Genomic DNA, 13,843 nt, shown 5'->3' on the forward strand with positions numbered 1-13,843 from the left:
CCCAACCTCTTGCCTCAGTCAGCCCGGTTACAAATTATTTGTGGCAGCGTCTCAGGGCTCACCTGTGGGCAGGGGGTTTTGCCAGATGAGGCCCAGGCAGCACCAGAAGAGGCTGTGGCGGGGGCCGAGTGAGCTGGGTGACCAGTGCAGCACCAGCTCTAGGCTCTCGGCATGCGAGCCCTGGCCAGTGATGCCCGCTCACCTGCCAGGTGCTTCAGGAGCCACCCTGCGCTGGTGGTGCAGCACTGACAGGCTTCCCATGCCTGACTGGTGAACCACAGAAAGGCTTCTCCCATGCTGCCTCGGTGCGAGAGGGAAAGGCTTCCCCCGTGGTCCCCCAGCTGGCAGAGGGCGGCTTCCCCCAGGGGGCAGGACCGACCTCTGCGCGGCCCCCGGCACCCACCCGCAGCACGGCCCGGCTCTGAGAAGGACACCCGCCACCTCGGGCTCCCTCATCAAAGGGGCCACCACTAAAAGCTGTCGCTGGGCCTCACCGGCACTTGGCAGCCCTTTCACAGACACACCACCACTGGGACTCTACTCACCCTGACCCCTCACCCACACCAGAGCCCAGTTTTGTAACCAACCCCAGCCCGCTGCACAAAGGGCCATGGGGTAGTGCAGCTCTGGGTGCAGGCAGCAGGGTGCAGCTCCCAGCACCACCAGTTTCAGGCAGGGGGTATGGGTGCACCCCAAAAATGGGGGTGGGGGGCAGGGGCATGGTCCCTCAGGGTACAGGAGTCTGCCCCTACCCAGGCACCCTCAAACTGGAAGCACTGGGCTCATCCTAGAACTGGGGACCCTTGAACAGGAGGCACCAACCCACCCCACGACTCTTAACAGAGCTGGGACCATTGGGATCCTCCAAACGTAACTCCCCCAGACTGGGAGTGGTGGGATTCTCCCAGAGCTGGACTCTCCCTTACTGGGACCCCTATGTCTCCAGCACAGCACAGACCAGCAGTCCCTAGTGCCACCTGTTGACACAGGCCCACAAGGCACCCCAAGGTGGGGGCACCACCCCTCCCATGCCTGGGTGCAGGTGTTGCAGCCCCACAGCTGCAGGGAAGCTGATGGGAAAAGGGGGGAACAAAGGGGGGCCCTTCACCATTTGCAGCATTTGACACCCCCAGGGATCAGCTGTGGCAGGAACAGCTGCCTGCACCTGTTCACTCTGGACCCTGCTGAGAACCTGATTGTAGCCACACTACGGAAGTCCTCACCCCCACCCCCCAGCACCCCATCCTTCCTCCCCCCCCCCAGCCCCACACCCCACCCCACCCACCACAGTAAAGTGGAGAGAAGGGAGTCACTGTGGTTTAACTCGTTTTATTTAGACTCATAAAGGTAACTGCGGCCCAGCTGGACCATGCACATGGGGCTGAGACCCAGTAGAAACGCAGCAGTAAGTCAGGAGCGGGGTGGGAAAGGGTGAGCTGCAGCAGGGCATGGCACCCAGGCTGCCAAAGGAATGGTCAGTTGTTATGGGGAGGGTTTACGAGAGCTGCCCGCAGTCAGTAATGGTGATCTTCTTGCTTGTTTTGCCATCTTTGGAGCCACAGCGCTCCATGGCCTCCACCACGTTCATCCCCTCCTTGACGCGGCCAAAGACAACGTGCTTGCCATCCAACCTGCAGGAGAAGCACCCGTCACAGTACATGCCTGCCATCCCCAGGTGGGGATCTCGACACATCACCTCTCCCCACCAGCACGGGTGGAGGGACACCCACGCTCATGCTCCCGCTGGCCCCAACTCACCATTCGGTCTTGGCAGTGCAGATGAAGAACTGGGAGCCGTTCGTGTTGGGGCCGGCGTTGGCCATGGACAGGATGCCAGGGCCCGTGTGCTTCAGGATGAAGTTCTCATCGGGGAACTTCTCCCCATAGATGGATTTGCCGCCGGTGCCGTTGTGGCGCGTGAAATCACCACCCTGTGAAAAAGCAGCTTTTCAGGCCTCAGGCACAGAAGACTCTCGAGCCAGGCACAGCAGCTCTGCAGAGGCTGCAGGCAGGAGGCAGAGCCACCTTCCCACCCTGAATCTGCCAGCATCCAACTCCAAAAACCCACGCAAGCACCACATCTCCTCACCCACCCACCTCCCTGCTGCGGCAGGAGTGCCACGCACCTGGCACATAAACCCAGGAATGATTCTGTGGAAGCAGGAACCCTTGTAGCCAAATCCCTTCTCACCAGTGCTCAGGGCACGGAAGTTTTCTGCAACGGAACAGGAAAACCGCAATAAATTATTCGTTTTGTCTGGAATTAGGGAGAGCATCGGTGTTTGGCGCGGCCACAGTGTGGCCGGCACTTCTTTTACTAACCTGCTGTCTTGGGGACCTTGTCTGCAAACAGCTGCAAAGGGAGGAGAGGCTGTTAGTCAGGTTGGGGTGAAGACTGGCCAACTCCCCCGGGGGATTCCCCCTCCACCACCGCTCAGAGCCCAGGGACCCCTTCCGGGAGCGGGGGAATCATGGCCACGACCGGGGCCGCGGAGCGTTCCCCACCTCACGCTTTCATCTGGCAACTCTGAACTAAAAGACATAGCATCCAGACGAGGTTAAACATGCCGCATGTCTCGTCGGCAGGGCAGGTGTGCGTCCGTTCCGCTGGCTGGGATTAAGACCCGAGCCACGCCAGGCAGGGTGCACGCCGCCTCCCGGGTCCTCCCGGAAGGTTCCGAGCAGCCAGCGGCCACCGGCGCGGCGCGGGGAGGGGAGGGAGCGCTCCCCGCGGGCTCTGCGACAGCCGCAGCGCGGCCATTCCCGGAGCGCAGTGCCCGCCATACCGGGGATGCTTCGCGCACCAGGATGCCCGCTCCGCCAGCCGCCAAATGCTTTGCTTCCGCAGTGACAATCCCGCGGCGATCCGGTTGCCGCCGCTCTCGCTCCCCGCCGGAATCCCCAGAACCGGGAGCGCCTCGGGCGCCCCGGGAGCATCTCCCGCCGCCGGCTGGGGGGGGGGGGCGCGGCTCGCTCGGATGCACCGGGCGGCCCCGGGGACTGCCGCCACCCGCCAAGGGGCGGCCCCGGCCCAGGGGAGCGGGCACAAAATGGCGACGCGGGCAGGCGGCGGACGAGGCGCGGGACAGGGCTCGGCCCGCAGCGCGGCCTTTGTTCCCGCCCCGCCGCCGCGGCTCCGGCCCCGCTCCACTTCCCCCTCCCCCCCCCACCGAGCGCGGGAGTCACGGCCACGTGGAGGACGCGCGAGGCCCTCACCGTCCCCCGCCGCCCGCGCAGGCGCACTGCCCACCACCCCTCCCCCCCCCAGCCCCCGGCTGGGAAATGGCGGCACCGCCGCCCCCTCCCCCCCAGAACCTCTCCTTTCCTCCCTCCCCCCCCCCCCCGCACCTCGAAGGTGACGCGGCCCAGGGGCTCGCCGTTGGCGGCGATGTCAAAGAAGACGACTGGGTTAGCCATGGCGGGGCGGGGCGGTTCAGCAGCAGCAGCAGCTCCGGGCGCGGGCGCGGCGCAGCAGAAGGAGCAGGGCTGCCTGCCGCCACTTATATAGGGCCGGGGAGGGCCCGCCTCCCCCGCGCCTCCGGCCAGTTGGTCGCCGGCGCTGTGGCGGAGTGGCGTGGCGGGCGACCAATCGGCGGCACCGCATTTGAAAACGGGGAGGGGGGGAAAGAAAAAAGCGGGGGCGGGGGGCGCGCCGGTCCGGCGGCTGGGCAGGGCGGGGCGCGCATGCGCGGTGCCTGCGGCGGGGTGGGGTGGGGGAGCCGGGTTAGGGCCGAGGGATGTGAGGCGGGATGCGTGGGGCGGGCCCGGGGGGCGGCGGGGAGGCCCGCAGCGGCCCTGCGGTACGGGGCGTGTGAGGTCGGGAGCTGCGAGCTCTCTTTGGGGCGCACCCCCCCCCCCCCCCCCGCCTTGGGGGAGCTGCAGCGACACCCCAGCCCCGGTCAGGGGCCGCCCCGGCCCCGGTTAATGATTGATGGCGGGCACGGCTCCCTGCCCGCAGCCCCCCTAAGACGACAGGACCCTTCCAACCAGGCGCCGGGACCCCCCGCCCGGGTCTGGGGGAGAGGGCGGGGGCGTGGGGTCAGCCCCACAGCCGGGTGACAAAGGACCGAGGAGGACAGGCAGGGGGTGCCCCCTGCCCAGTGACACGCGTGAGCCCCGCCAAAAAGGAATCCTTTAATAGCCAGGGATAAGGAGACAGTACAGGGAGCTCAACGGTGGAGGCGGCCATGGAGCAGCTGGGGGCCGAGCCCCACCCCGCACCCCCCCAGCGTGTATGTTACAAGGGGAAGCAGCGTATGCACATTTATACAGGGAACGCGGGCCGGCCCCGCAACAACACACTTGCCTTTAAATACAGGGTGAGGGGGCTTGGGGGGGCGGGGGGGGCAGTAGTGTTTCTACACTATGTACAGCCTTGTGCTTCTGGGGGGAAGGGGGAGGGGGGCGGGGGCTGAGCCCATCTGTCTGTCAGTCCTATCATGTCCCTTCAGGGGAAGCCTCCTTGTTGGGGGGTGGTCCTGGCTCTGCGGCGGGCAGGGGTATGCCAGCGCTGCCCCCCTGGCGGGGTGGGGGGGGTGAGGATGGCTCAGTTGTTCTCGAAGAGGGAGAGGAGGTCGTCATTACTGCTGCTGGGGAGGTCGGGGGGGCCCAGGTAGGAGAGCAGCTCGTCGGGGTTCGTCAGCTCAGGCAGGAGCTGGGGGCGGCAGCATGTGACGACCAGTCCCCCCGAGCTCCTCCACACCCACCCCACAGCAGCTGGGGTCCCGAACCAGCAGCGGGACCCCCAGCCACCCACCCCCGGGGTACTCACGTCGAGGGCAGGCTCCGACCCATCACCCGCCCCGGCCATGCCAGGTGCAGGGGGGAAGGCGAGGTCGGTGGCGTGTGCTGGGCCGGGGGGTCCCAGGGGGGGCCGTGCTGGCGTACTCCGGTGGTGCAGTGGCTGCACCGGCTGGCTGCCCTGGGGGGGGTTGTGCAGCCCCGGTTGCACTGGGGGGTGGGACGGGTCCATCCGCCCTGGCGGGGGGAGCTGTGGGAGGAGACGTGGCAGTTAGACCCTCCATCCGCTGGCCCCCCCACAGGGAGATGTGGTGCCAGGGGAAGCCCCCCCACCCGCAGCCCAGCTGACCTGAGTGGGGAGAGGGGGCGCGGGGGGCTTCTCCGGGGCCAAGAGGCCACAGGGGATGTCGGACTGGTAGGAGATGGGGGGGGGACCCGGCGCGAAGTCGCTCAGCGTTGGCGTGCCGGGGGCACCGGGCGGGGGAAATGGCTCTGGGAAGCCCCCGGGTCCCGGAAAGCTGGAACCTGTGGGAGGAAAGGAGGCGAATGGGTGAGGGGGAACACGATGCATGCAGGGCCCATGTCTCCTCCCAGGTCCCCCCATACCCGGGGCACCATAGTCGGCAGCAGCACCTGCCGATGGAGGCGGTAGTGCTGGGAAGAGCGCGGAGCTGGGCCCCAGGGCTGCGATCATCTCCATGATGTTGGGCAGCACCATGTGCGTGGGGCTGAGGGTTCGGCACCGCTTCAGCGCCGGCCCCTCGGGCTCCTCCTTGACATGGACATCGGGTTTGACCGGGACGGGTTTCCAGCTGCAGGTCGGGTCAATGGTGATCTCCTCGTGCTCTGAGCTGCGCATGATGGTGAGAGGGCTCAGCTGCATGGCCCCCCAGGGGTGGCACAGCGCTGGCCAAGGACAGATGGACAGAGTGGGGACACTTACTTCTGGATGTAGATCAGGATGCCCAGCATGTACTGGTCCACCTCCAGCCCCTCCAGCAGAGCCGTCTTACTGCAGGCAGGGAGAGGCAGGGTGAGGGCAGGGAAAGCCCCCCACAGGCAGGGAAATAGGGGCATGGCCCTGCTGGGCCCCCACTCACTTGCAGACAGGACACCGCCATGTCCCCCTCTCGCAGTTGAGCTGCAAGTAGGACTCCAGGTCGAAGCACTGTGGGGGAGAGCAGCAGCTGAGCTGGCAGCGGAAGAGGGGGGACACACACAGGGTGGGGGACACCCCTAAGCCCCCAGCCACCACCCCCCCTACCTGTATGTGCCGGCAGTCGTGGCCCCTGGCCGGGAGTTGGATCCTCCGGAAGGTGATGGGACACTTGAGGGACACCTTGATGGCTGTCTGCTCCACACCATCCTCGCCGTTGGGCCCTGGGGTCCCCGGGATGGTCCCACTGCTGAAGTTGCGCTTGACTGTGGGGTGGAGGGGCACCAAGGGTCAGAACTCAGATGCCGGGATGAGGGTGGCACCGTAGTGGCATCTGGGCGTGGTGCCCCATCACCCCCACTGTGCTGGAGCCCCCAGACCAGGGTGCGTCCCCCCCACCCCCCAGAACCCTGCAGGCCAGGAGTGCTGGTGCGGCGCTCACTTTTGGTGATGCAGTGCTCGGCCGGGAGCAGGCGCTTCTTGATGAGACCCTGCAGCACTGAGCGCACCGAGGGCCGGTGCACCAGCTGCAGGACGAAGAGGTGGGACTGCGGAGAGACAGGGTGGGGCTGAGCCATGGCCCCTGCTGATGCCCCCCCCAGCCCTGCGACACCCCCACCCCCCGGTCACTCACGCAGCAGCAGGCAGTGACAGTGATCTGGATGGTGTTCCTGCCGGGCTGGCAGACGTGCTTCAGGTAGAGGGGCTTGTGGGAGGTCTTGTTGTCGCCACGCTCGATGGTGAGCGGCGTGGCGTTGACGCTCACCTGCACGGAGGCCGGCCAGTTGGTGTTCATCTGCCGGTCCTCGTGGTGGTAGCACTTGAACTGCAGCTCCAGGTCAGGCCTGGCGGGGCAGGCAGGGGTGTGGGCAGGGGTGCGGGCAGCCGGCGTTGCCCGCACGCGAGCCGCTGCGCCGGGTCCCACCATGCGATGCCGAGGCACGCTGGGTATGACCGCATGACGCCGTGCTGAACCACACCGTGTGCCGCCGTGCAATGCAGCGCTGTGCCAAGCCGCGCCATGCCACATACCGCCATGCCAAGCAGCGCTGTACAACACCACGCAGCGAGACGCCGTGCCACCTGCGCGGCCCCCTGCCCCCCCACCGCCCCCACCTCATCATGAGGGTCTTGTAGACGGAGTCACGCAGCTGGAAGACGTGGTTGCTGACGGCCAGGTTGTGCTGCAGGCGGAAGGGCTCCAGCACCACGCCATCCCGCACCGGGAAGGTCAGCCGCAGCTCCTCCCCGGGGGCCGGCCCTGCCAGGGACACATCAGGAGGGACCCCCCCCCCACCCCCGGCACCAACGACCCCCCCCCCCCCCGGGGCACCCCACCCCATGCACGAAGCTCCTCCCACTACACTGCCCCACCCCATGCAAGAAGCTCCACCTGCTCAAAGAGGCCCCACCCCCCACAGTGGAGGCCCCCCCCACTCCAGGACACCCACCCTTATTCAGGAAGCCCCTCCCACTATGCCAGAGACCCCTCCTACTCCGGGAGGGCCCACCCCTGTGCAGGAAGCCCCTCCCACTACAAGCGGCCACACCCCCTCAGGCAGGAACCCCACCCACTGAAAGCCCCCCAACTACCCAAGAGGCCCCACCCTTTCACAAGCCCCTCCCACTAACCACAGGCCTTCCCCATCACAGGAAGCCCCTGCCACTGTCTCAATGGGCCCTCCCATTGGGCAATACCCATAACGCGGCCCCACCCCTCCACAAAACCCTGGCAGTGGCCACGCCCCCTGCCCTAAAGCCCCGCCCTTTTCCTTAGATTCCTCCCCACGGCACCCTGCCCTTAAAGGGGCAACAGCCCCCAGGAGGGTCCACGCCGGGGCACGGGTAGGGGGCATCTCTGCGATGTGCCCCCTCTGTCAGCACCCCCATCCCCAGCAGAGGCACCTACCCGAGGGGGACGGGTGCAGGGAGGTGACACTGGGCTTCATGTCCGGCAGGAAGGGTGACTTGACGTCCTGACCCGGGGATGCATATGGGGGGATGCCGCTGCCCGGCGTCATGGGTGGTGTAGGGTTCCCGGCTAGCGGTGAGCTGGGGTACCCAGGCAGCGACCGGCCTGGCTGCGGAGGCACCACACACCCTCAGTGCCCGGCCGGGCCAGCACTGCCCCCCACCGTGCCCGGTGCCGGCACTCACCCCGTTGATGGCTGCCTGGCTGTACGTGCCGAAGCCAGTGCTCTGCCCGTTGAACTGGTCAGCTGGCTGCAGGAGGAGGAAGGTCTCTGGGGGTTGGCACCAGGGGCCCGCAGACACCCCCCTGCAGGCATCCCTTGCCTGCCGTCCCCTCTCCAGTACCTTGTAATAGGGTCCGGCGTTGCCTGAGGTGGAGAGGTACTGGCCCATGCCCTGCTGCAGCCTGTGGCCAGGGTAGGAGGCGGACGGAGCGGAGGGCTGGGGGGCGCTGGGGGCATACTGCGCACCGGCCGCAGCATACTGCCCGCCCTGGAGGTACTGCTGCGCTGAGTACCCCTGCAGGGCCGGGACGGTCAGCGCTGGCAGTGGCGGGGACGTGGTCCCAGCACTCCATGGCCCCCACCAGCGCGGATGCTCACCTCGTTGGAGTATGCCCGCTTGAGGCCCTGACGGGGGAGCTGCTGGCTTGGAGGGGGGCCAGGGTAGGCGTGCTGGGGCATCCTCTGCCCGCCATAGAGGGGGCTGGAGCCAGGTGCCCGTGCGGGGCTCATGCTCACGGGGGAGACGCCGGAGGGAGCCATGACACCTGCCATGCCAGCTGGGCTCATGCCTGCGGGGCCGCGGGGGCCGGTGTGGGGCAGGAACTGGCTGCTGAAGGGCTGCCCCGCACCCATCTGCAGTGGGGAGAGAAGGGGGTCACGGCGGGGTGAGGGCGCCTGCTGGACCCCCATCTCTGTCGCAGCCGGGCTCTTACCGTGCCGTACTGGCTCAGCTCCTGGCTCTGCTTCTCCTGCAGCGCCGCCACTGTCGCCGTAGCCGTGGCCGTGGCTGTGGCAGCTGCAGCGGCCACGGCGGCGGCAGCAGCTGCCTGGGTGAAGTCGGCAGGGGCTCGGCCGGTGTGCGAGGAGAGCCCCATCCCACCGGGGCCGCCAGGGCTGCCGGCGTAGCTGGAGGACAGAGAGGCGGGGAAGGGGCATGCAGTGGCCCCACGGTGGGCCACATGCCAGGATGGGGGGTGCAGGGCTGGCCTTACCTGGTGGCGAATCCCGGCCCGCCAGGGTAGGCGCTGCGGCCATATACACCTGGCTGGACGTAGCCCTTCCCAGGTGCCCCCTCGGCGAAGGGCTGCTGCGGTAGGAACTGCGGCGAGCTCACGCCCGAGCCAGTGCCGGCCATACCCGGCAGCAGTGGGGTGCTGGAGCTGCTCCCCCCGGGGCCCATGGGGCTGCCAAAAACCTGGGGGATAGGGGAGGGGGAGGCAGTGGGTCAAGGTGGGGGCAGCCAGGCCCGTTTGCGGGGCGGTCCATGGGGTGGGGGACGAGGATGCTGGGGGTACCTGGCTCTGGGAGGTGTTGCTGACACCCCAGACGGTGGTTACTACGGAGAGGGATCCCGCCGGCTGATTGGTGCTCGGTTGCCAAGGAACAGCCTCGTATGCAAATGAACCATCACTAGAAAGAAAAACAAATTAATTAAGAGGAAGGGCAGAGGGAGGGAGGCCGCGGGGCAGGGCAGCAGCAGGTGCAGCCCCGGGGTGCCCGGGCTCACCCGTGGGGCGTGGGCGGCAGGGAGGGTTTCATGGGATTCATGGAGCTCGGCGGCAGCAGGCGGGCGCAGGCTGGGTCTTCCGAGGCCGCGGCGGGCGCTGCGGGACGGCGTCACCGTCACCGGGGCTGCGGGTGGCAGAGGAAACGGCGGGTGAGGGGGCGGCCACCCCCAGGAGGAGGCTCCGGGGCACCAGGGGGGAGGGGGGCTGAGGCAGGGGCGGGGGGGGGACGGCCCGGAGCCTGCGCGGCCCCCCCCGGCACCGGGACTTGGTGTCCTGCCCGGGCCTGGCACCGGGACGGCCAGCACGCGCCCGCCCCCGGGCGGGGGGAGGGGTCCATGGACACCACCCCACCTCAGGAAGCCCCCCCCCCCCCCCCCCCCGTGCCGGCCCACCGCGGCATCCCCCCAGAAATCCCCGCGGGCACAGTGTGTGTGTGTCCCCTCCCCGGGCCGTGGGCTTTCCCCCCGCCTGTGGGTGGGGGCGGCCGCGGGGACTTTCCGGGGGGCGGGGGGTGGACGGGACACGCGGCCCCCCGGCATCGCCCTCAGCGCCCGCCGCCCGGGGTATTTCCAGCCCGGCCCGGCTGCGGGGGGGCCCGCGGGGTCACCCCGGCGCTTTCGGTTCCCCACTCGGCCCCGCGGGAAGGCGGCAGGGCCTGCCCCGGCCCCCCGGGAGATGCCACAGCGGGGCCGCCAGCCCCGATCCCACGGCGCCCCCCCCCCCCCGCCGCTGGTGACAGCCGCCCCCCCCCCCCCCGCCCGCCCCGGTGGCACCGCGGGGACAGGCCGCGGGGCCGCGCCTGCCCTCCCCCCCCCGCCGTTGCCATGGCAACTGCCCCCGCCGCCCCCGGCCCGGCGCAAAAGGGGGCGTTCGGGGTGGGGGGGCGCGGGGCCACTGCCAGCCGCGGCGCGGGGCTGCGCGCGGGGACCCCCTGCGCGCGCTGCCCGCCCGCCCCCGCCCGCCCGGCGCTGCCCGCACTCACCGTCGCGAGCGGCCCAAAATGGCCCTGGCGGCGCCGGGCGCGCGCGGCTGCGCGGAAGCTGCGCGGGATTTTCAGCCCGCGCGCGGCCCCGGCTCCATGGCGGCGGCGGCGGCGGCGGCGGCGGCGGCGGCGGCGCGGGGGGAGGCGGGGCCGCGCGGGGGCGGGGCGGGGCGCGCGGGGCCGAACCGGGCCGGGCCGGGCCGAGCCGAGCCCGCGCCCGCGCCGCCGCCGCGCACAATGGGGCCGCGAGCTCATCAGTATGCACGGCCCGCCCCGCCCCGCCCCGCCCCGCCAGGCGCGGGCAGCTGAGCACCGAGCGGGAGGGGCCGTGCGTGACGCGGGGGGCGGTTTGGGGGTGGGGGGTCCGTGCGTGACCGGCGTGCAACAGCCCGTGCGGGAAGCAGGCGTGACACGGCGCGCGGCCCCAGCGCGCGCTCGCAGGGTGTCACCCGCGTGTGCGACGGCGTGACGGGCGCCGGGGCGGGGTGACCGCGTGACGGTAGTACGGCTGTGCGACAGCCTCGAGAGGTCGCACACGTGTGTGCAAACAGCCGTGGGTGCGCGCACCCGCCCCCCCCCCATCCCCGCCGAAGGAGGACCCGCGTGGGGCCGGGAGCCAAAAGCGAGCCCCCGCTGGGGATCGCCCCGCACCCAGGGCCCCCCCAGGACGCAGTCCCCGGTACCCACGGTGCCCCCAGGGACCCTCAAACCACCCCACGGGTGCCCGACAAGCTGGGGGTGGGCGGGCAGTACCCCCAGACCTCCCCAGACCCCATCTCCCTCCTCCGGAGAGGCGGCGACTGCAGGGCTGCACCACACCAGACTGGGAGGAACTGGGAGGTGGCTGGGCACCCCCCGCCCAGGGCCCGGCGCCTCCCGGTGGCTTGGGGGGCTCTGAGGGTCTCACCCACGGGCGTGGAGGGAGGCAGCAGCCAGCCCCTCTCGCCCGCCAGGGCAGCTGCACCGTGCTGGCCCCGGCACCAGCCAGACAAGGACTCCAGGCGCCGGTGTGGGGTTTTACAAGGTCTGTAGTTAAGGAGGGAGGAGGGGAAGGTGAGCGAGGGACAGACAGATGGACAGACAGACGGACAGAAGCATGCTGCCGTCGCCCAGCTGATGCTTAGGCCAGGTCCTTGAAGGCGTCGAGGTTGAAGGCTGTGTCGAGAAGCCGCTGCAGCTCCGTCAGGTGGGTTTTCTTGTTGCCAGTGGCAGGGGCAGCTGCTGGCTCCCGCCCTGCGTACCTGCAGGGGAGAAGGGGGGGGGGGTGAGGGGGGGGGTGAGGGGGGGGGCTGCAGCCCCCAGACCCCACCCCCAGCATCACGGCCCCCTCCCCCAGAGTCCCTACCAGACAGGCTTGGCGCGGTTGATGGTGGTGCGGAGCCGGGGTTTGACGTAGTCATAGTAGCCCTGGTTCTTGTGTTCCTCCTGGCACCACACCAGCTCCGCAGCTGGGTACTTCTGGGCTTCCTGCTCAAGGAGGTCGAAGGGGAACGGGGAGAGCTGCAGGGGACACAGAGCGGTGTCACAGGACGTCACAGGGGCCACAGCACTCCCACTCTGCGGGCTTGGAGGTGGCCAGACCCTCTGGTAAGCCAGACCTGCGGCTTACCTGCTCCACCCTGGTGATGGCCACGTCGGCCTCCATCTGCCGGGCCTTGCGCTCGCGGGTCAGGTCGTAGTAGACCTTGCCAGTGCAGAACAGGACTCGCTTCACCTGCTTGGGGCTCTGTGCCGCGGGGCCACTGTCAGGGATGACGCGGAGGAAGTGGGTCCCTGCCAAGAGAGAGGACCTTGCCGTCACCTGCAGCAGCCTGGGGCACTGTACCCCATTCCCATGCCAGCCCCCGCTGGGGCCCTAGCTAGGGCGGGTGGACCAGAGAGGCAGAGCCAAACCAGCTGGTACTGGGTCCAACTCCCTGCACAAACCAGCATGGCTCGCCGGGACTCGCAGCTGCCCAGCCCCGGCAGCACCGCTCCGGTGGGGAGCGGCTGCCAAGGGAAGAAGCACCACGGCAATGCCTGGAAAGCCGAGTCCCGTCTCCCTGGGGTGCCAGACTTGGCATGAACAAGGGGTGACTCCGACTGGCTGGGTAGATGGCCACAGCCAGCGCACCCTGGCCGCGGCAGGGGCGACCATGCTGCCTCAGCACTGGAGGGGAGCAGGGAGGGAGGAAGGCAGCCCAGGTACCGTGCCAGAATCAGAGCTCCCCACACGGGCTGTCTGCGATGCCCCGAAGCCGGTGGCATGAGCCTCGCTTGACCGCTCTTCGGCATGGGGAGGCTGCTGCCAAGCGGACTTTACCCAAGACAGCCAGCTCCTGCCCTTCACCCTCATCCCACAGAGCAGCACAGGGGGTAAACACATGCCACCGCGCTGCTCTTACCTGGCAGCATGTCATCAAAGCTGGAGCGGGCTTCAGGGTGGCGCAGCAGTGACTTTGGAGTGAAGATTATCAGCTGGAGGTAGGGAGAAGAGGCAGAGCAAGGCAGTCAGGCTCACCAGAAACACCCTGCTGCAAGCAAAGGCCAGAGCGCTGACCTGCCTGTCCTGCCTGCCCTCCCCTGCCCACGCATGGGAGCAGCCACAGGAGATTTGCTCCTCGCTCAGCTGCCATGCGCTGCCAGATTGGGCACCAGTTTCTGACAGCACTGCCTTTCCCAGTCTGGGTTTCCACTGGGGAAGAAGATGAGGTGCTGCCGGGTGGTGCCAGCCCCACGGCCGGAGCTGAAGGCAGGCGGCTCGAGTGGGTTATTGACCCATGCCCACTGGCCCCGACGCCTCAGACCTCCCCATATAGTACAGGAAGGGGTTGCAGCCACCACGGACTGCAAGAGCCAGCCAGCGGCACGTCATGTACTGAGCCAGCCCCGAGCACCAAGAGGTCCTTGGACTCTGCAAACTGCCCGTGTTTGCTGCCGAGGCGCAAGAACAAGCACACCCCGAGTCCCGTCCCCAGGCTCGGAAGGGATGTGGGGCTGCCCTGCCCTGGCACCGAGCCAGGCATGGAGCTGCCGGCACTGACCGGTTTGCGGAAGGGCAGGAGGATCTGGCGCCGGAGGACATGGAAGAAGTTGGCTGGAGTGGAGCAGTTCACGACGATCCAGTTGCAGTCGTAGAGCTGGCGCACGTCAAAGTCGTCCAGTTTCTGCCTCAGCGAGCGCAGTCGAGGGGATTTCAAGAAACACAAAGTGCCTCTTGGTCTCGGAGCTCCAGCAGTGGGGAGAGGAGCAGCACCCAGCCCCCCCCCCCCCGCCTCCAGAG

General features: G+C 68.8%; 3 protein-coding genes across 11 annotated transcripts in view; all 3 read right to left on the reverse strand.

The window, feature by feature from the left end:
• Positions 1 to 1,313: 1,313 nt before the first annotated feature.
• Positions 1,314 to 3,493, reverse strand: PPIA (peptidylprolyl isomerase A). The gene is made up of 5 exons (XM_064472674.1): positions 3,349 to 3,493; positions 2,323 to 2,353; positions 2,127 to 2,215; positions 1,759 to 1,931; positions 1,314 to 1,631 (listed from the first exon to the last, which is right to left on the reverse strand). The coding sequence occupies exons 1-5, from the start codon at positions 3,415 to 3,417 to the stop codon at positions 1,496 to 1,498; spliced, it is 498 nt and encodes a 165-aa protein (XP_064328744.1). The 5' UTR covers positions 3,418 to 3,493; the 3' UTR covers positions 1,314 to 1,495.
• A 621-nt stretch (positions 3,494 to 4,114) lies between these two features.
• ZMIZ2 (zinc finger MIZ-type containing 2) lies at positions 4,115 to 10,744 on the reverse strand. 2 transcript variants are annotated; one of them, XM_064472672.1, is made up of 19 exons: positions 10,582 to 10,744; positions 9,599 to 9,723; positions 9,387 to 9,501; positions 9,084 to 9,286; positions 8,805 to 8,997; positions 8,470 to 8,724; positions 8,213 to 8,386; positions 8,054 to 8,119; positions 7,806 to 7,977; positions 7,013 to 7,157; positions 6,531 to 6,741; positions 6,339 to 6,444; positions 6,005 to 6,162; positions 5,841 to 5,908; positions 5,684 to 5,752; positions 5,347 to 5,591; positions 5,090 to 5,265; positions 4,772 to 4,990; positions 4,115 to 4,654 (listed from the first exon to the last, which is right to left on the reverse strand). In XM_064472672.1, exons 2-19 carry the CDS (start codon positions 9,637 to 9,639, stop codon positions 4,547 to 4,549), a joined length of 2,724 nt encoding a protein of 907 aa, XP_064328742.1. In that variant the 5' UTR covers positions 9,640 to 9,723; positions 10,582 to 10,744; the 3' UTR covers positions 4,115 to 4,546. The 2 variants fall into 2 exon arrangements, with proteins under 2 accessions (XP_064328742.1, XP_064328743.1); XM_064472673.1 differs by having other exon boundaries at positions 5,374 to 5,591; positions 10,582 to 10,743.
• An 847-nt stretch (positions 10,745 to 11,591) lies between these two features.
• Positions 11,592 to 13,843, reverse strand: part of OGDH (oxoglutarate dehydrogenase) — a 35,524-nt gene continuing 33,272 nt past the window's right edge. For all 8 annotated transcript variants that reach the window (XM_064472669.1, XM_064472663.1, XM_064472670.1 and 5 more), the window contains 5 exons: positions 13,605 to 13,727; positions 12,966 to 13,038; positions 12,191 to 12,354; positions 11,927 to 12,081; positions 11,592 to 11,822 (listed from right to left, as the gene is read on the reverse strand). In XM_064472669.1, the coding sequence (XP_064328739.1) occupies positions 11,702 to 11,822; positions 11,927 to 12,081; positions 12,191 to 12,354; positions 12,966 to 13,038; positions 13,605 to 13,727 (636 nt within the window). In that variant the 3' untranslated portion in view covers positions 11,592 to 11,701. The remainder of the gene's footprint in view (positions 11,823 to 11,926; positions 12,082 to 12,190; positions 12,355 to 12,965; positions 13,039 to 13,604; positions 13,728 to 13,843) is intronic.

This window comes from Phalacrocorax carbo, chromosome 24 (assembly GCF_963921805.1).
Source record: "Phalacrocorax carbo chromosome 24, bPhaCar2.1, whole genome shotgun sequence".
In the NCBI taxonomy this organism is placed as follows: Eukaryota; Metazoa; Chordata; class Aves; order Suliformes; family Phalacrocoracidae; genus Phalacrocorax; species Phalacrocorax carbo.